Here is a 21857-nt window from a genome sequence, read left to right as displayed (position 1 = left end):
CAGGCTGAATGCTCACGTATAGTTGCACTACCTGTGTTTCGGTGACCATTTCAGTGACCAGGTCATTGTGGTCATTGAGTCTGTGTTCAGTGTTGGTCAGGAGATCCATCCAGCAGTGCTGGTGTTGTATCTGTTCCTGCGTGCCGGTGTGTGAGTGTGTGTGTCTGTGTTTCACTGTCTGTGTGGTATGTTTCAGTATGAGCAGGTGTGTGTTTTTATCTTTCATTGTGGGTAGGTATGTGTGTGTTTATGATTCATGGTGGGCAGGTGTGTGTATTTTTCATTGACCTCACTCACCTGTTCAACAGTCCATGAGCTCTGTACTGTGATTCAGTTGTGCCTCTCTTCCATGTGTTTCTCCAGGATGGAACAGCAGGGGGTGCCATCACGATGGTCATGAGCAGAGCTGAGCTCAGCACCAAAATGATGCTGAATGCCTCTCATGTTGAAAAGACAAGTAATGTGTGTGTGCTCCATCGCTTGGTGGTAATGAAGACTCACTGGAACCTGCAGTCATCACTGATTCACTGCGGAAATGCAGCAACAGCCACATCCTACAGACCACTACCTTTCCATTTCACTGGATTGGGACAGCAGGGGGTGCAGTGGTTAGTGCTGCTGCCTTGGATTTGAAGGGTCCAGGATCAGATCGTATCTCCAGCTGGAGTACCCTACTTCAAGGTACTCACCTTGAACCGATACCGTAAAAGTTCCTAAGATGCATAAAGGAGTAAATCTGTGTAAGTAGCTCGGTGCACCAACATCACACTATAAGTCTCCAGGGAGAAGGAGGTCAGGTTAACAAATCATTAATAACCAAGCAAAATTATTTGTGAAATTTCAGGACTGAAGTAGAACACTGTCTGGGAGGGAAAAGGTACTCTCAGGAGCACCAGGAGAGTGTGTGGTCAGTAAAGAGGACGTTCAAAAGTATCTTGCACCTTTATGCCCAGAGCTCCTCCAGCTTTCAGTGATCCTGCCCCATTTTCCTTTTTCTGGACCTTTGGCTGCTGTGCATCCAGCTGGAGTGCAACATTTGACCACATGGATCTTGAGGAAGGCCCAGAGATTTTGATGTCCACCAGAAATCCACTCGCAATCCTCAGATATGAGCTTGAAGGTTTTGGTGAACAATGGGTTATGTGCACAGCATCACTTCGCTCCTCCTTAGAACCTGACAGATTGATAAAAACCTTCAAGCCAGAGCTTCTACATCCTACTTAGCAAATAGTGTGTCTCTGAGGAGCCTGAGGAAGAAGGAGGATCAGAAGGGCCAAGAAGAAAACAGGGATAAGGAGAAGAATAAGGAGGAGGATTAGGAGAAAAATGAGGATCCGAAGACCAGGGGGATAATGGATATCAGGAGAAGAATGGAGAGAAGAAAGGGGATGAGGAGAAAAAATGAGGATCAGAAGGACTAAATAAGACATGAGGAGGCCAGCCGATGGTGACAGACAAAGCCCATGCTGACTGAAGATGATGACCAACTGCCATGATGGACGAGACGTACCATGCTGAGCTGGGTATCCAATATACCATATAGCAACAATATCATTATTACTTGTTAGCTGGCTTAGAATTGTTACTTAATCTAGAATGCCCAGGAAGGGTGTATCCAGAGGTTTGTTCTCCCTCAAATTTCAGTTTGGAGTTTTTGTTCCTTTCCCTGGTGGCCAGTAGGCATAGTTATAGCTCTGTAAAAGTACTATATTATGGTAGTCATTAGTCAACTTTCTTCTTTGTTTCTTATCTAATTGTTTTTCTTGCCTTATGACTGTGCTAAAGTGCTCTGTGTCACTGTATGAGAAGAGCGCTGTATAAAAATAAATTGAATTGACTAGGAAGAGAACAGGGATGAGGGGAAAATGAAGAGAAGGAGGATGAGGAGAAAAATGAGGATCAGGAGGACTGGGTGGAGAATGGATATCAGGAGGTGAATGAGGAGAAGAAGGAGGATGAGGAGAAAAATGAGGATCAAAATATCTGGGAGGAGAATGGATATCAAGAGGACAACAGGGGTTTAGGATGACCACAGTGACAGAAGAGATTTTGAAACATCACCACTTTAGTCCATCAAGAGCAGTAGTCATCAGAACACAACACACACCACGACCTTTATTCGCTAATTTCTGATTTTTCTATCTACACCTACTCAGACACTCATATTTACAGATCCAGACCTTCTCTGGTCCTTTACCTCTTCCTCTGTTGGATTATCAAGCCCATGGCGTACAAGTAAGTGTCCAGTAGAGGTCACCAGAAGAGGACCAGGTCAGGGCCAGGCTGGTACTGACTGGGGACATGTGAGGACATGAAGACAAGTGGCCCACTAGGGAAAGACCCCCCAGGGAGCCGTGCCCTTTCTTTAGCAGGCCATCACAGGAATCAGATCACAGTGAATGGTAAAGGAGTGCAAATGGTGCTGACTGAAGCTGAAGGACGTAGACACCGGACACATCAAACAGTCCAGATGTCAGCGTGTGGTCTGCCTGACCAGCATCAGTGGATCTAATTACCATGGCAACGCAACATCTCAATGGAAACCCAGGTCATTGAACCCACACAGTTCACTCCAGAAAAACTTCCAAAGTTCCCATGTAATCCAGCTAAAACACTCTGGAAGGATTCCTCTAGAATTTTGAGGAGATGCAGAAGAAGATATGGAGGGCAAGACTGGCTCGTTTGAAACTGTGAGTCTCCGTCACAGAACTTGGATGGACCAGGAACTTTCTGTAGATTTCGCTGAAGGTACTTCTGTTTGTGTTTTTATGGCCCAACAGCCTGCAGGTGCTGGTTAACACCAGACAGAGATGGTCCTCTTCGTTGTTTCACCAGGGGATGCTTGTCTCCAAACACCAGAAGAAACATCACAAAGCATCGAGGAATGAGCATTTTCTTACAAAAGATGTACAAATCAAATCAACAGCTGGACATCAAACATTATTTGTAGCCTGTTGTTCTTGTCCGGGTATCAGCATGTCCATGATGTGGTCCTCCTGATGATAGTCAAGGATATATAGTATCCACACTAAAGAGAGCACCATTCCCGGAAAAGGTACAACAAGTAGGCCAGATTCCTGGGTTTGGTCCATAGAATCCTGCTGAAGGAACAACATGATCCTGTCTTCTTCTGATGATATGAGATTTAGGGATGTGGTAGGATGTGGAAAGACATGGTGGGATTGGTATGATATGGTGGGGTGTAGAATGACATGGTAGGAGATGGTGCAATGTGGTGGGACATTGCATGATATGGCAAGATATGGTAGGACATGGAGTGGTGTGGCATCGTGGGATGTGATAGGATGTGGTGGGATGTGGTAGAACATGGAGAGAAGTGGTGGGATGTGGTGGGATACGGTATGACGTGGCAGGAGACGGTGCAACATGGTGGGAGATGGCATGACTTGGTGAGATGTGGTAGGGTGTGGACAGAACAGGTGGGATGTGGTAGGAGATGGTGCGACGTGGTGGGACAGGGTCCAAACCCAGACAGGAACCACCTATGGCACCTGACCACATGTGGGAACATGAATTCTGCAGTATACTGCAGTTTTCACCCATCTCCGAGATCACCAAGGACATCTGGTCTTGTGTCCATATTCTCATCATTCTCATCACTGTGGGGATACTTTCCAACCTCAATTTCTGCTTAGGTTTGACTGCTGAGGTGTCTCCTAGACTTGTTTTCCATACACCTGGAGACACCAGCTGTTCTGAAAGGACACTGAGGACACCAAGGAGTTACGGAAGGAGTTCTATTGAAAACTGTGCTGTAGAATATGATCCAGAGGAGCGACCATGCTGGCCCACCATCCTGCTCACTGGTCTCCAGTGGTGCTGATCTCCACACATGTTCTTGATGCCTAAAAACCGCATAAACATAAGCTCCTCTTTTCCTTGAAGGTGATGTTTGTCAGCCTTCATAGATGAGCCCAGGCCTACCATCCTCTGAGCAGGTCTTTATACCCTGAACACACGGGGGTGATGGGTCTACCTGACATGGACACAAGACAACAGAAGGCTTTCATTTTATCACGGCAAGGGGCTTCAGGAGTGTGTACATGTGTCTGAGTGTAAACCAGGCATTGCTCCTTCACGCTGCTCCTCCCTGGACCTGTCCTTCTGAGACATCAGCCGAGGACACTAACATCAAGTAAACAGCATGGGGAGATCAACCCTGGAGGGCTCAAGGTGCTTGCCCTTGCTCCTCAGCCTAACAGGTGCTATGTGACCAGTAGTGTGAGTAGATGCAGCAGCACCACCAGCAAGGAAAAACAGGAACTGGGGTGACACTCCGCCAAGTTGACATCGCCCCTTGATGGCTGAGCAGACTCATGAATGGTGTCATCTGGGGGAATTGAGAAGAGACATTCAAAAACATTCTATTGTAGAAGGTGAGGTCTAGCAAGAAGCTGCTCAGACTACTAGTAATGACGGTGAAATCACACTAAAGACGCCATACCAGAAAAGAGAAACCATGTGTGCAATTCTTTGGGATCAGTAAAGTCCATCCATCCATCAATCCATTCATCCATCCATCCATCCATCCATCCATCTGAAAGATTATACCAGAGAGGATATATCAGCATGGATAGACAGGAGACATCATGTCACAGAAACAGACAGAGGCAAAGTGTACTGAGCTACACTGACCTCTGGGTTCCAGAGAATTGTCATGAACATCAAAGATGTGGTCATGGGCTCCAGTCGTTCTCACACAGCTGTCTGCCAGCATGAGAGAAAAACAGCAAGAGCAGTCAGCATAGAGACCCTAAGACCTTCCCCATGGAAAGCTTCTCCACAGGCTTTTTCAGATGTCTATAGAACAATCTGAACTGTATGGGTCCAAAGCAAACGGGGAAACCTCAACAACATCTGAAGAACATCACATATGAAGAGCTCTTCATTTGAAGAACAATAAAGATTAAAGGTTTTCTTGGAAACTACTCCTCGGGTGTTTATAGCAACTTACTTGAAGGCTGGACAAACACTTTCAGCTTCAGACAGGAGCTCCTGGTCCCACCTGCAGCCATGTTGGATGCTATGGGGGGAAGGACAGGGAGAGAAGCCCACACATACAGTTAGTGTGAGTGTAGTGAAAGAAGAATCCGTTTCAGCTTGTACTGCAGTACACTTGGTGAAGCACAATCCCACCGAATGTGCCGGTGCTACTGCTGGATTTTAGACATTTCACTGAATATGTGTGTGTGCTCCAGGTGCGGAACATGTGAGGAACACGTACAGTCTCAGGAGTCACAGGCTCAGCTTCATGTGACCTTTCCTCACACACTACATGCAACAGGACACACGTCTTGGCTCTTGGCTTTATTACGCTACGTGTGAATATTAATGACACGGCCCGTGTTTCACATGCTGCTCAACAGCTGTGGACATGCAATAGGAACACAGTTGAGTGAGATGGTTGGAGCCCAGTCGGCGGTGCAAGCTTGACGCGAACACTCACACAAGTAGTAGTACTCGGTGCTGGGCCGGAACTCGAAGCCCAGCGAGAAGGGTGTGAAGAGCTGGAATTTCTCGGAGAACTTGAGGGGCCCGCCGAGTGCATACGGCCGGTTGCACTCCCAGCGCTTGAAGCCCTTAGCCGTGTGGTCGCAGGTGCGGTAACCATCGTAGTTCACCATGTAGAGCACGTAGCGTTCCGTGTGCTCCGGCGGCACCGCGCCTGAGTAGTGCGGGCAGAACACGTCCAGGTAGTCATTGATGCACACATCAATGTGGTATGCGCCGTGGTAAAACCTGCAGGACACAGTCAGGGAGCACCTTAGCCACGCATTTGATCAGCTGATCACCAGATGAATTTGGCAGCACATTAATTATAAGTGAATTGATCAGCCTATTGATCAAGTAATCTATGCATGTACTGTTAGCAACAGAAACAGGGTTATATTATTATTATTATTATTATTAAAGCTAGTGTCCAGGGTGATTCTATGTTTATGTCTAATTTTCACATTGAACTCCTTTTGAGTCTTCTGATCACTTCCTTAGTTTGTTTTTACACCTGTAACACCTCAAATAACAATACAAATGTGTTTGTGCGTGGCTTTATGTTGGTCATGCTGGAGAAAACCCCACAAACGAATGGAGAGCTCATCCCCAGGTCCCCCTGTCTCCGTGGCTGTTCCACAAAGAGGGGACACTGCTCCATCAGGTAGAATTCATCTCAGGTACACCTGCACCATTGCTAGGGGAGACCACCACAGACACACACACACGTCTGAGTGCAAGATCCTGCAGTTCTCCTTGTCGATTTACCACCAGTGATGCCCGCTCTCTGGACACACAATGTGACACAGCACCCATGTTTGCAGTAAACACCCAGTAGGTATGGCCATGTATACACTCCCAGAAAATGAGAGGTCAAAGATCACCCAGTCCCACCAGTCATACACCCCAGATCTTCAAGGATCATAGATCACACATCTTGCCAATCACATACCATGGATCCACACCAAACCAATTGCAGGTGGACGCTCTAGGATCCTCCAACAAATCTGCTGTCATGAGGTCCAGTGCTATAAGTGCTCTAACCTCCCCTGTAAAGTGGCCCCTGAAGTCCAGCGGTAAAAGTAGTAAAAGCACTTGACACTAATGCTTACAGCAGCTGGACTCTTCGCAGTTGTAGAGCTGCCAGTAGGTTGACACACACCTCAGTGTGGGGAAATACGTGTGCTTTTCACGGTTTTCCAGGTGCCGCATGTGCACTCAGCATTCTAAAAGGCTTCAGCCAAAATGTGTCATAGGCCCGTCTGGTGTTCCACACTAAAATGTGGCCAATCAGAAGGAAACATGGTTTTGTTAGGACCTGATCCAGACCTTTCCAAGACTGCAGAGGGAGTATGAAGCCCTGTACCTGAACAGACTGGAAACACCTGCTCAGTTGATGATGAACAATTTCGATTTCACTTTCTCACAGACTTGAAGAAGCCCCTTGTACAACAGAACTCTTCTTGGAAGCATTAGATAGAGGTGTGAGTCAGTGAAGTTTCCAGAACCAGGGGAGTTTGCTCTTGAGGCCTGCAGGTATACCAGTTGCACGGGTGAGCAAACCATAAGCTTGGCTAGCATCTCACAGGGCTGCTGTACAACATTTTTATCAGCTGGTTTAACCTAGGAGATCTTTTACAAACAAAAAACTGAAAGGAGAAACTCTCTGAGTTTTCAAAGATGAAGATAGTTGAACGGCTGAGGACTGGATCCATTCAGCTGCGTCTAGTAGTTAATCCCGGCCTCTAAACTGAACACGGTTTTAAAGGAGCTCCATGCTGTCTATAGGTCTCTGCTGTCTACTCCCAGCAAGAGCAGTGAACAGCCATAACAACTCACCTGAAACTACATGCAGCAATCCAGCTGAAACTGGGACTAAACATCACTGGACTAGTTGAACCAGAAGTCCCTTGAGATGATGCTCTAACCAGGTGGCAGAGACTAGATATTATACTGAGGAGAACCTTTCCATGGCTCCACAGTGGAGCACAGCTCAAGGACAAATACCTCATGAAACTTCTGACTGGTCCATATCTGCATCAGGTCAGATGGGAAGGGCCGACACTGCCAGCAGCCGTGAGAAACCAAGTGATGTCCATGGTCGTAATAATAATGGCCATATTCTCGGTCCTGAACTCACTTCACTTGACAGGCCGGGGCACAATCCAATAGCCACCTACTGATGGAACCATTTGACAAATGCTATACAGCAGTGTACTGCAGTATTTCCTCATTTTTACTGTCCAGGCAGTTGGGTTGTTCTTCAAATTGCACAGCAGGCTGTATTTCCATGACACACTAACACATTCAGTATGAACATGGACAGGACCAGCAGTCCCGCTTTGCAGTGAGGAAAATGATGCAACCAGCAGCACTAAGCTGACGATGGACACCTTGCTGCTGGGCCGTGTTCAGCTACGATACAATAACCGTAACGACTGCCGTGCATCTGCCACTCACGTACAGATAAGCACCAGTCCACAGGCTATCGTGTGTCCTCCACTGACCAATGGCGGACAACAAACAGACCTGTCCAGTGGTTCTAAATGCATCCCATTAAATGTCACAAAACATCTATAACAATAATATAATCCCAGTGAAATATGGGGTTTCTTAATTATTGAAATAATTGAACAAATCAGGTACTTTTATTATTGAAACAATTGTTTTCAATTGTATTGTTTAATTATTTCAATAATTTAGAATATGGGGTTATCATGTAAATAACTAAGAACATGGGGTTATTTAATAAGCATATGCCATATTTCAATTATTTAAATTGTATTGACATATGAAGTTTAAAAGAGTTATAAATTTAAAATAATTCTTTATTTACAAGAAATTCAGCAAAAAAAAATGTGTGCGTGATGAAATGCATTTTCCGGATTGTTCACAAGGCTTTTCTGGACATTGCCAGATGTTTTGAGGACACATTTTCTTAGCAGTGTGGAGAGGTCACCTAGAGGTGGTGCTATTGCCCTGCAAATTCTGACCCAGGCAGGAACAAGGTGTTTCTCCATTTTTAAACAGTGAATGAAATGATACGGAAAGTATTACAGGTTGAGTGATAAAGCGTGATCGGCCTTGACTGCGGAGTCCAGATACGGTTTGGTTACAGTTCGGTTTGGGTTTAGATAAGTAGAGTTATAGGTGAGATACAGTCCACTTACACTCCAGGTAAGTTAACTTACAATCCACTAACAATTCAGTTACAGTCCAGTTACAATCCATCAACATTAAGCTTAAAGTCCATTAACAGTTTAGTTATAGTTCAGTTAGAATCTACCACATTTTACCTTTATTTATTTAGCTGACGTTTTTCTCCAAAGCAACTTACAATGTTAAAGTAATTACACAATTATTAACCCATTTGTATAGCTGGGTAATTTTACTGAAGCAATTTAAGGTAAGTACCTCACTCAAGGGTACTACAGATGGAGGTGGGATTCAAACATACAACCTGAGGGGTCCAAAGGTATTAGCTGTAACCATTATGCTACCAGCTGCCATACTTTTGAAAATTAGCTAACAGTCCAGTTGCAGTTCAGTTGTAGTCCAGTTAACAGTCTGATTAGGGCTGAGTTAAATTGACATAGGAAGGTATATTCCATATTTCTTTGTACAAGTAATTCTATTTATTTCTGTGAGCCAAAGAGAAGAATGAGTGACCGGAAAAGCAGGCTACCACACTGTGTTGGTGCTTTACTGCCATCTATAGGCCTCCCCGGCTTTGCTCCATAGCAGACAAAAATGGCAGAAAACAGACAATGGAAATTGAATATAAATTTTAAAAAAAGAAAAAAAGTGTCTGTATCTTTGAAAATTCATAACTCAAATGTACATCAGCATGTAGAAGATGCCACACAAATGCCCACTGCTGGACCAGGGTTGTGGGGGGGGGGGTTCAGCTCTGTCCGTCGGTTGTTACTGTTCCTCTTCCTTCCTGTTGCTGAGATCCAGCATTCTGCTCCAGATTAGCGTCATGTTTCGTTAGGTCTGACGTCCCCCCGTGGAGACCGGCCTACGCACGCAATGCGCACCCAAGGCCCTGGGTGCATCCCTCGCCTTCTCCTCGCATTACTTCTGCTATTGTAACCCCCCCACCTCGGAGCGCTATCAGTTCTCCTCTGGAATAGCAGTGCCGCGTGGGGATGCGAGGGGGGGAGCGCTATCGTAGTTCAGGAAGGAGTTCGACGGCTCCTTGCCCCAGTATCAATTTAGGCACCGTTTGAGGCACGCCGCATGGCCGCACACAAACAGCCGATTTTTATGCACCGTTCATTTCTTCATCTCTAAAGAACGATCAAATAATTAGATTCTTCGATTAATCTTGGTTTCAGACTTTACTTTTTATCTTTGTCCTGCTTTGTTGCATGTTGTTAAATTTTTAATTTCTCTAACTGAAACCAAAAACTGGCCAGTAATTTGAAATTTTAATAGAATGAAATTCAAACCTTTCCTGCCAAGGAAGTCAGTAATAACAGGTAAATACTTGTTGTATTTGTAAACTTGTTGATGTTTACACACCTACAGACAATGCTTGTTTACACTTATTCATTTGCCTGGTGCTTTTCTCCAAAACTACTTACCATGTTACGGTATTGACTGTTATTTACCCATTTACACAGCTGGGTAGTTTTACTGGAGCAATTTAGGGTAAGTACCTTGCTCAAAGGTACTACAGCCAGAGGTGGGAATTGGACCTGCCAGTCCAAAGGCAGTAGCACTAAGCACTACAGTAGCAGCTGTCCCTGTGTTAAGATACCTACAGACAACACCTGTTCACATAAAATGAAAAGTTCACGCGTTTATTAACAGACACTGGTAAATGCAGATTGGTTGTGGAGCCCGATGAAGGTGTGCTGTGGTCCCGTGTGGTGGTCTTATTCTCACCACCTGTGCTCCTACATGTAGACCGACTTCTGACCTGTGACCCTTGTGTCCCCTCATATATTAGCTGACCACTTTGCGTACCTGGATTTACACACTCGACACCAAAACACATTTACGATATTATAAACACTGAGAGTAACACTGTATCGATTTATCAATGTCTCATTTTGAGATTTCAAAATAAATTAATGATTTTTTAATAAGCCATTTGGGTGTCTTATTTTGCATGCTGTGATGCAAGGCAGAAATTCTCATATTTTTTTTCAATTCACTAGCATTAGCATTAGCATCAGCAACCGTGAGGCATGATGGCAGGATTTAGTCACTACTGTAATTTGAAACAATCATGTTAACATTAATACTACTACTACTACTACTACTACTACTAATAAACATTTTCAAAGCATAAAGGTGTGCTTATTTTATTTTGTATTTATGGATTAATCAGGAACTGTTCCATATTCAAAATGGAGTTTGACGTGAAAATGGCCGCCCTCTGCGTGATATTCACTATCTGACTCGGAGGGAACACTCTCACTCTCAGACACACAGAGAAATGAAAAGGACGCCATACTGTTTATGGTCACGATATTATTTCCAAATAATCAAAGGCGATGGACATGAAGGGAAGCAGCAGGGATCGAAGGGTGGCATGAAGGTCCGTCCACACAACCTACATCATTTGATATTTCAATATTTGTTTCTTCTTCTTCTTCTTCTTCTTCTTCTTCTTCTTCTTCTTCTTCTTATTATTATTATTATTATTATTATTATTATTATTATTTTTATTGCTGCATATGAAATCAAACAAAATATAATTAAATACATTTTAAATACCAAAAATGTCATTTTTAAAATGACTGATTACTACTGGAGTAAGAATAAAAATACTGAAGGGATGATTTAAACCACACTAAAAATCACAACTTGGGGTTAAGGTTACCAATGTATTTATTACTCAAAAAAATATTTTTTGCACAATCTATAGGTTAAGATTTTATAGTGCAAATGCAATTTTTTTTAAAGATAACGAAAAATATAATTACTGAGGGCTTCACTTAAAGAATGTCATAACTTCAATCTTAAAAATGTAGTAATTACTGAAAAACACATACTTTGAAATAATCCAAAGGTTAACTAAATAATAATAATAATAATAATAATAATAATAATACTGTGGGTAGACATTTAGATTTTTTTTATTAAATTTAAACATCAGTTTTTTGCATCCTTTTTAAAAATGTGTTGTAACATATTTCTCCAATATTTTGTCTTAATCTTCTTCTTCTCTTTAATATATTTCAGCAGAAGTATCAATATAGAAATTTACAAATGTACAGAAAATTACATTAAGTTATGATGTAAAAGAGTAACTTTTGAGATATTATAAAGTGTAACGTTATTAGCAATAACACGACACTTGAAATGGTGACACTACTGTATGTTATTGAGTAATTCTTAGTTTGTAAAATTATGCTGCATATTTCAGATGAAACATTTCATTATTTATGAATTTTTTTCCTTTTTTTTTTTCCCTTCTGAGAAGTGGTCATCACTGATTTTATCATTTATTTATTGCGTTTTTAAGGACCGTTCGGGGATGCACTACGGGCTTACATGGGAGGAGGGTGAGGAGCAGTTATATGAAACTGAGTGTTTCATACATAGGAAGGAAGGAAGGAATTAACATTAAAAGCACTGTTTGTGTATGTGTGTTTGTGTGTCTACACGGTGCTATTAGTTGCACTGGCTCTGATCTCCTACAAACCTTTGACCTCTTGATGCCGCCACCTCTCCAAGAAGCTGCCAAGCTTTCACACTTAATGAAACGTAATTACCCTTGTTTCCCTCCTTATGCGGGTGGATAAAACTTGCGGCGCTTTAATCACATCTTTTGAGCTTTTTGTGTTTTGTTTGTTCATCTCGGGTCATCTGGATCAGCGAGGTTGAACAAAGAGCAGCGAGAGAAACCTGTGCCCCAGAGTGCCTTCAATCCGATCAAAACGTTCGAAACGCAGGCAGCCTACTTGTTTGGCTCCTCGTTCACGGTCAGAGGGCGTGGTCTGTGGTGTCAGTCTGTAAGTCTTTGCACACACCTGGGTCAGTGTGGAATTTACCAGCACCGCTGTCTACAGAAACACAGTACGACGGCTCCGCATGTTGCCAACGGTAAAGTTGTACATTTTCAAAGATACAAACCGTTTGTTCACTTTTAATTCCAATTTCTTATGCATTTATCTGATCTGTTTTTTTTTTTCAACCCATCAACCCATCAACCTTGTACAGCCGGTGAACTAACATGCTAATACTGTTTCCTGTAAATAAATATCATGCATTGTTGTACAAATACTGTGAAAGCAAAGCTAACACGTTACCTACAAGATACTGTATTCAGTGCGAAAGGTAATATTTGAACATGCTGTCTGTGGGCCAAGACCAGACAAAGCCCCATCGCCTCTTCCACTGCATCCCCTCCCATGTAACATGTGAGCAATGGGACTGTCCAGCTCCCCCTGGAGTGGTGCCCCCTCCAGAGGCTCAGTGTTGACGGGGTAAGGGTCACACGGACATCCCCGCATGGTAGTTGAGTTCGTGCACAGCAGGACCTCAGCCAAAACCCCCAGGTGAAGGTCATCATCAGGGGGCCATTCCCATCCCTCGCTCACCCTGCCCCTTTGCCAAAGCCCCTGTCAGTGCTGGTTATCCTGTGACCCATCACAGTGGGGCAGCTCTGCCCTGTAGTTCAAGGATGCGGGTTCGACCTGGACCCCCTCTGGCACCACCCTCAGCCCCCCCATTCTCCCCGTTAAGCACATGCATGCTTTCAACCGCATCTCCGGAGCGGCGAACGGGAGGAGACAATGGCGGCCTTTCAGGTCGGCGGGGGCACAGGGAGGGAGCGACTGGCTCCATTGAGGACAGGTTCGAGTGGCTTTGGCCAAGCGGAACCAGGCAGCAGGGGGCTCAGGGCCCAGGGGTGAGGAGGGTGGAACAAATACAGCTCTCTCTGAATTTCTCAGAGTCTGACAAAGCCGAGCAAAACCTCGAGTCTCCGAGAGAGAAACTAGGAGAGACCCCAGGACAGACAGTAGGAGAAACACTATGAGAGACAAAGGCAAACACCAGGGGACCGGTGTTTCAGCAGTACTGAAACTACCCAGCAAGAACTTTTTCTCAGAGGTCAAACAATCAAACCTCCGCGTATGAACCCAGATGAGACAGCTGGGCTTGTCCACAAGCTGAGGAGGAGCTGGGCAAAGATCAGCCGCTGAGCAACGTCCATCTTTTGTATAATTTACTAAGCATGTTTTGACCTCGATCATGCTCCAGTAAACCATCCACAGTGCCACTCAGAGCCATCAGGCAGCTTCCCATTCCTTACACAGCACAGCTGGCAGTGTAGTGGTTAGAGTGGCTGTGTTTGGATCCAAAGGCTGCAAGTGCGATCCCCACCTCTGGCTGTGGTACCCTTGAGCAAGGTACTTACCCTGAAAATTGCTCCAGTAAAAATCACCCAGCTGTCTAAATCTAACCCTAATATTGTAAGATGCTTTGGAGAAAAGTGTCAGCTAAATGAATAAATTAGCTACCAAAAGAACAGGAACATCAGGAGTCACGTGGACTGTATGTAAACAAAACTGCAATGCGGTACATTGTACTGATTTGCCATTTCCATGATTTCCTTTGTTATTAAACATTTTTGACACCGTGCTCTTGCAGGTCTTCAACCAAAACCTAATATGAGATAAAAGGCACCAGAGCAAACAAAACATACATTTTAACAAAAAAAAAAATTCTGTATTTAATGCACAAAGGTGTCCAGCACAAAGTTGACCTGAAGAGATCAGAAAAAAAGTTGATATTTGCTTGTCTGGAATGAGTTGAAAAGCTATTTCTAAGGTCGTGAGACTCCACCAAACTACAGCGAGAGCCATAATCACCAAAAGGACAAAAACTGAAAAAATAGTCAATCTTCCAATGAATCGCTGGCCTGGCAACATTTCTCTGAGGCTGCAACATAAAATGATCCCGGAAATTACAAAGGATCATACAAAAACATTCAGAGGACTGCAGGCTTTTCTTGTTTCAGCTAAGGTCAGTGCTCATGGCTCTGTGATCACAAAAACACTGGGCAAAAATGGGCTTCATGGGAGAGTAGCAAGGAAGAAATTATTGTTAACCAAGAAGAACTTAAATGTTCATACCACATTTGCCATGAAGGACCTGGATAATCCCTGAGCCTTTTGGGAGAATGTCCTATGGACAAAAATAATTGAAAAATATAACTTTTTGAATGACATGAGCCCCATTATATCTTGTGTAAGGCAAACGCAACATTCCACAGTAAGAACGTCACACCAGCAGTCAAACGTGGTGATGGTAGTATGATGGTGTGGGGATGCTTTACTGCCTCAAGACCCGGATGGCTTGTCAGAACTGAAGGAACCAAGAATGCTTAATGAGAATATTAGGTCATCCATCCATGAGCTGAAGCTAAAGCATATTTGGGTCATGCAGCAAGACAATGGTCCTACACAAGAAAGCAAGTCCACATCAGAACGGCTGAAAAAAATCAAAAAGAATCAAAATGAAAGTGTTGGACTAGCCTACTCAAAGTTCAGACCTGAACCCAACAGAGATGCCGTAGCAGGACCTGAAACAAGCTGTTAATTCTTGAAAACCTACCAGTGCCTCTGGATCAGTTCTAGAAAAATGGGATAAAATTCCTCATAAGAGTGATAAAAGACGAATATTGAATTATTGGAGGCATTTGGCTGCAATTTGGTTGGTGGCAAATATTTTTTTTCACATGGGGCTAGCTGTTATTCTAAAACTTCATTCATTAAATAAACAAAATCATGTGTAAAAAAGGTTTTATTTGCTCACTCAGGTGCCCTTTGTCTAATTTTCAATTTTGGCTGAAGACCTTAAAACACTAGTGTCAAAAATTTGCAACAGAAATCAGAAAGGGGAGAAATACTTTCTCACAGCCCCTTACAGTGTGAAGGCAAGGTTTTATTAAAAAGTCAAACAGAAAAATAGAAGTAAAGCCTTCAATACTGTGGACAACCGAATTATTTCAGATATCAAAAATTATTTCCAGGAATTACAATAATGTCTTGATAAGTGCTATCTCCTATAGTGCTGTTTCACTACAGCATTCATTTTATTTAAGGCTTTCTAGTAATTTATCATTTTACTTTATCGTATTTTAATACATTTAAACAAAATGTTCAAAATTTAAGGGGGGTGCGGTGGTGCAGTGGGTTGGACCGGGTCCTGCTCTCCAGTGGGTCTGGGGTTCGAGTCCTGCTTGGGGTGCCTTGCGACGGACTGGCGTCCCGTCCTGGGTGTGTCCCCTCCGGCCTTCCACCCTGTGTTGCCGGGTGGGCTCCGGTTCCCCGTTACCCCGTATGGGACAAGCGGTTCAGAAAGTGTGCGTGCGTGCGTGCGTGCGTGCGTTCAAAATTTTTTGATAATTTTCTATTTATTATCTAAAAAAATACTGTTTTCTGCATCTATTTACTATTATCAAAGACATAAGTAATCTGCGTAATACCGTAGTTTTCATCCCACATGCGCAATCTTCAAGCTTCAGCATGACAGTGTGGTGCAGCACATACATTTACATTTATTTATTTTGCAGATGCTTTTCTCCAAAACGACTTCCAAAGAACTCTATATAGTGTTATCAGCCCACACACCTTATTCACCAGGGTGACTACAATGTACTGTACACAACTTACAATGGCACACACTCTCTGTCACTCACACACTATGGGTGGGTAAACCTGAACAGCATGTCTTTGGACTGTGGGAGGAAACTGGAGCACCCAGAGAAAACCCGCACAGACATGGGGAGAACATGCAAACTCCACACAGACTGAGCGGGGATTGAGCCCACATCCTCTCACACCCCCCAGGTGCTGTGAGACAGCAGCGCTACTCTGCCACTGTGCTGCCATGGTGCAGTACAGTATTGCACTGTGTTTTAGCGTTAAACAATTCACTTTATTATTTATACTATTTTAATGCATTATAACAATGAAAAGAAATCCTTCTTCAAATGATGAAAATGCATCAAAATCACCAAGGAAAGCATTACACACAATGTACAACTGTAAAAGTGTTAAGATGATTGAAAGCTGATGAGCACCAGGTGGATGTGGGTAAATCTTTAAACTCGGCTATTTCAACAATTAGAACCCTTATTAAAAATGCAGTAAGTGGAGTAGGTGGAGCGAGGGAATGAGGGCATGAGTGAGCAGGAGTGCAAATATAGAAGAATCATGCAGGACACAGATCCAAAACCAAAGACAAGGAGCACAACCCAACCCGCATGGAATCGCTTGCAAACTGCACAACCCGTCTGCACCTCTTTCCCACCCAGCACCCTGGAAATAAAAGAATACACAAAAAAATAAAAAAACACAATTTGTTCCACCCACCCTGAGAATCTGTCCTTTATCTTGTCTCCCATGCTGCATGCATATAGTTCAGGTTAAAATATTTACTCACACACACATATCACAATTTATGTAATATTCACATACCGTATAAATGACCTCTTATAGAACTGTTTTATTTAACACCCGCGCTAGAATCCTAATCAAGGTTTTAGTGTATATTTCGTTCTGAAACCTTAATTAATAAATACTTCATTTGGCTGGTAAAATGTTGTTTAAATTAGCAGCATTCCATAATATTTAAAATCCTTTTTTTAATAGGAGCTACTAGGAGATTGTCCATGTGTTACACTGTTATCGTTTTCATGTAACATGTCCTACTGTTTCCAGAAATGGCAGCTCCACCACTAACTGCTGTCACCAGCCTCCATTCACCCATTTGTTCCAGTGAACAGTGAAAATAAGCAAAGAGACTCATAAACAAACATAAGAGCACCCATCAGATGTAAGTGGACAGAACCCCCTGTGAGGACAAATGGCCTGCCAGCACGGTAAACACGATATAATTTTGGCCTTACACTAGCATTACTCTGGTGATGGTCATATTAATAAATCAGAGTGTATTATTATATCGCCATTTAAAATGAACTGCATTGCTCTGGAGGTGAGAGGTATTTATTTACTGCGCCAAACACCCCATCTCAGTGAAACACATTCTACATCATACCGGAGACTGACTGCGACTATTCCAGCCTTGACTGATGCCCTTCGGGGTTAGATAATGACACATCTCAGAGGGGTACAGATCCTACTGCTAATGGCAGAAAGTCACTGGAACTTGAACAGTAGATACATGTAAACAGGTCTGTACTGTGGGCAGTGAGGCCTGAAAACATAAAGGCTTATGTCATGCTAGCAGTACAACATTCACCAGGCTCCACCCTCTTCGCATTAGCTGCTGAAGCAGTGGGGAAAACAACCAATATTTCTCTCTTCGCCCATTTTTTTAAATGAATAGCATGTTGTAATTTCACACGAACGCTACATTCCTGAAGAATGTGGTGGTGGAACAGGAAGAGCCTGAGTAACAGCCTTTCCTCTGCAGGAACGGATTCAACAGTGTTGCAGTACAGGGACCCTGCGACTCTTACAGCGACTTCTCACAGGTTTAAACGAAAGGCTTTCAGGGCACAGTGGGGGTGTGTGTGTGTGTGTGTGTGCCCAATACAGTGTGTGCCCCAGCAGGCCTCAGAACAGTGTCTATACGCTGATTTCAGCATCTTACATTAACAGCCCTTGACGAATATCATAACTCTCATTCAAACAAACTCACCGAGCCGGGATCAACGGAATTCATGACCCTATTTTTATGAAAATAATTTCCCTGATTTAAACGAACTCGTGAAGGCTAAACATATGGAAATCAAATGCCGATTCCATGAAAATCATAACCCTGTTTCTATAACACCGATCCAGTCAAAATCATAGGCCTCGATTCAGCTGAACTCATAGGCCCCATTTGGATCAGAAGGGTTAGCGAATTAATTTGTTGTCTAAATAGTTTTACAGTGCTTGCTGTAAATGGTTGTAATTATTATCCATTTCATTGTACACAAATTTCTCTATTGATATTACAAACACAATTCCTAGGGATTAATTTACATTATTTAAAACTGTTGGTCCTCCAAATGGGTTCGCTTTTGTATTTCCGGTAGCAAATTGTGTCTTTTTTCAAACATTAAATATTTAATAGACAACATTTTAATATAGAAAATATTTTAAAATCTGTTGTTGTAGGAAATAATGTTTAAGTTGATAAAATAATTCGTTTATTTCGTTCATATAGTTTGCACATCATGCTGTGATCGCAAAACAAAAAAAATTAAATAAAAAATAAAATAATTTAGTTTCCTCTTTATACTGAAACTAGAATTTTTAATATATATTAATAAAATATATTCAAATGTGCAGAGATACGCAGTGTTTCAGTTTAATTTTTTCAGAATATTATTTCGCTATTTTATGGCAGTTAAAGTTATTTTAAAAGTACGGGTTTTAATATATGCCTTTTGGATTAATTTGATGCCATGTTTTTGTTAATAAATTAAGAAATAGTTTTAATGTAATAATTTTGTAGACGTGTTCGTGAACCGGTTACCGGTTGAGTATTTTTAAAAATTATTTTCAACGGAAATCAGCTCGAGAGGTCGTTTTTCATCGCTCCTTACAGAAAAGAAAAAAAAAAAAAACGAATAAAAAGTAACCAAGTCACTAAACTGTCAGAGCAATATAATAATAATATAATGTGTCGAAAAGTAACTAAGCAACTGTGAAAAATGTCAAAGTAGCGCCGACTTTCAACGAGTTACACACAGTTCAGCTTCTGAGGATGCGCCGCTGACGTTGCTCAACTTTTTTTAGTAATAATAATAATAATAATAATAATAATAATAATAAAGGAGAAATGGCCGCCCCCGGGCAGCCCTCACCCACCCGGCGGTGCTCCGGTTCCAGAAGACGGTGTGGCGGACCGATGCCCCCCGCGAGCTCGCGTCCTGGCTCGAGACACTCATCCAGAGGAGCAGAAGAACCAGGAGCATCATCATCATCATCATAACGGTCATCAGAGTCATCATCACCTCCGCGCGCAGCATCAGCACCCGTCCCGCGTGGAAGCCGGGTCCGTGAGGGTCCTGCCGGTTCTCCTTTCCGCAGAGCGTTATTGGAGCAGGTCCATCACCTCACGTGTCTTCACACTGCTGGCTGTGGCGCTGGGGCGCGCGCTCGTGTGTGTGTTAGTGTTAGTGTGTTTGTGCGTGTCACCGGGACTCAAGCCGTGGGGAGTCCGTGACGTGGAAGAGCTCGGGATGTATGTTCGCGGGCTCACGGTCGCTGGCACAAACACGCACACACACACACTCACTCACTCTCCTCACGCGCCCACACACCCACGCGGCACTGCTGAGAGTTCCAGAAAGATGAATGGAGGAGACGCGGGAAGATCCTCCAGAGCGCGCAGTTCGCGCGGGTCACTGAGAACCTGCTGCTCCACACCCACGGGCGGCACGGGGGGGATTCGGAAGCTCCAAGGCTTCTGGTCAGAACTCAGGTTCGCTCGAGGAGCGGTGCTGATGCTGCTGCTGCTGATGATGATGATGGAGTCACACTCAGTGCTGATGATGAGGGTCACGGTAATCACGGGGAGGTCACCACAGTCCAGTGGGTGCCCACACCCCAGCACCCACACACTAACACTCCATTCGCGCGACTCGGCCCCCGGTCCCACTACCCGAGCACTGAGATGCCTCGCACTCGCACTCAACCTCGCAACCAGCGTTCTCATTGGTCGGAATCCCGCGAAAGGGCGTGTCGACTGTAAAGCCACACCCCTGAGCAGAGTGGCGGTGGGGGGTCTTGACAGATGACCCGGACCAGACCCGAACCAAGAACATCTTCAGCACACTGTGGTGTGGGGTTCAGTTTGTTGGGTTATTGCTGCTTTTCAAATTAAAAAACGGTTATATACAAAATTTTGATGGACATTATAAATTTCAAATATATTGTTATAATCATATATTATATTATATTATATTATATTATATTATATTAGGGGGGCGTGGTGGCGCAGTGGGTTGGACTGGGTCCTGCTCTCTAGTGGGTCTGGGGTTCGAGTCCCGCTTGGGGTGCCTTGCAGCGAACTGGCGTCCCGTTCTGGGTGTGTCCCCTCCCCCTCCGGCCTTCCGCCCTGTGTTGCCGGGTAGGCTCTGGCTCCCCATGACCCTGTATGGGATAAGCGGTTCAGAAAGTGTGTGTGTGTGTGTGTGTGTGTGTGTGTGTGTGTGTGTGTGTGTGTATTAAGAATAAATTGTAATTAATAAGGGAGGGCGTGGTGGCACAGTGGGTTGGACCAGGTCCCGCTCTCCGGTGGGTCTGGGGTTTGAGTCCCACTTGGGGTGCCTTGCGACGGACTGGCATCCTGTCCTGTGTGTGTCCCCTCCCCCTCTGGCCTTAGGCCCTGTGTTGCTGGGTGGGCTCCGGTTCCCTGCGACCCTCTATGGGGCAAGTGGTTCAGAAAATGTGTGTGTGTGTGTGTGTGTGTGTGTGTGTGTGTGTAATTAATAAGTGGGCAACACGGTGGCACAGTGCCTGGGTGGTGTGAGAGAACGTGGATTTGATCCTTGCTCAATCTGTGTGGAGTTTGCATGCTCTCCCTGTGTCTGTGTGGGTTTCCTCCCACAGTCCAAAGATATGCTGTTCAGGTTCACCCATAGTGTGTGAGTGACACAGAGAGAGTGTGTTCCACTGATGTATGGATGAGTTACCTGATGTAAGTAGTGTATCTTGCAGTGTAAGTCACCTTGGTGAATAAGGTGTGTAGGCTGGTAACACTAGATAGTATCCATTGTAAGTCGCTTTAGGGAAAAGCATCTGCCAAGTGAATAATGAAATGAAATGTTAAATGAAAAGTATCTTAAGAACACATGTCGACAACTTTCATTTACTTGCACATATTCATGTGGGTTATGAACTTCTGTTGATGGCCAGTGACGATTTCTCTCATCACCATTGTCGTCATCATCAGCATCATCCCCCTGATCATCATCTTCTTCTTCTTCTTTTTTTCCGTTGTACGACATGTTTTCATCGTTAAACCAGACTAAGACTAACAAAGGTGAACTAAACTGGTATGAATGTCCTACATGGGGCGTCTGGATTCTGTGACAGTGGGTCCCCCTCGTGGACCCCAGAGGGACAACGCCAGTAGCGGAGCTTTACTCCGTGTACTGTACTCATTGTTCCTCTTTTTCTGATCGGTTATTTGACCCCTTTCTCTTGAGTGACTTACAGTGTGAGGTTTACACACTAAGCTTCTTACTCTGTTTTACCCATTTATATTGCTGGGTATTTTTCATTGTATCAGTTCAGTAACCTCTTGTTCAAGGTTTATGCAGCAGGAGCTGGGATTCAAACCCACTGAATTCAGGTGGCAAGGTGGCTCTCTAACTACTGTGCCACCTGCTGCTACTTTGGATGAAGGGGCATGGC

At 43.9% G+C, this 21857-nt stretch overlaps 1 protein-coding gene across 1 annotated transcript; it reads right to left on the bottom strand.

Annotated features, from left to right (window-relative positions):
• Positions 1-2933: 2933 nt before the first annotated feature.
• Positions 2934-20084, bottom strand: LOC108932018 (ephrin-A5-like). Its single transcript, XM_029253253.1, has 5 exons — positions 19305-20084; positions 5468-5760; positions 4976-5044; positions 4657-4728; positions 2934-4351 (listed from the first exon to the last, which is right to left on the bottom strand). The coding sequence occupies exons 1-5, from the start codon at positions 19463-19465 to the stop codon at positions 4227-4229; spliced, it is 720 nt and encodes a 239-aa protein (XP_029109086.1). The 5' UTR covers positions 19466-20084; the 3' UTR covers positions 2934-4226.
• Positions 20085-21857: the final 1773 nt, after the last annotated feature.

This window comes from Scleropages formosus, chromosome 6 (genome assembly GCF_900964775.1).
Source record: "Scleropages formosus chromosome 6, fSclFor1.1, whole genome shotgun sequence".
NCBI lineage: Eukaryota > Metazoa > Chordata > Actinopteri > Osteoglossiformes > Osteoglossidae > Scleropages > Scleropages formosus.
This window is presented reverse-complemented; position numbering and strand designations above follow the sequence as displayed.

What these genes read in the sequence shown, in the direction of transcription:
- LOC108932018 (XM_029253253.1), bottom strand. Translation starts at nt 19,465, where the DNA reads ATGCTGCGCGCGGAGGTGATGATGACTCTGATGACCGTTATGATGATG. An exon ending in CACCGAGTACTACTACTTGT is followed by an intron (nt 5,045 to 5,467) that starts GTGAGTGTTCGC and finishes TTCCCCCCATAG; the next exon opens with CATCCAACATGGCTGCAGGT. An exon ending in AGTGTTTGTCCAGCCTTCAA is followed by an intron (nt 4,729 to 4,975) that starts GTAAGTTGCTAT and finishes TCATGCTGGCAG; the next exon opens with ACAGCTGTGTGAGAACGACT.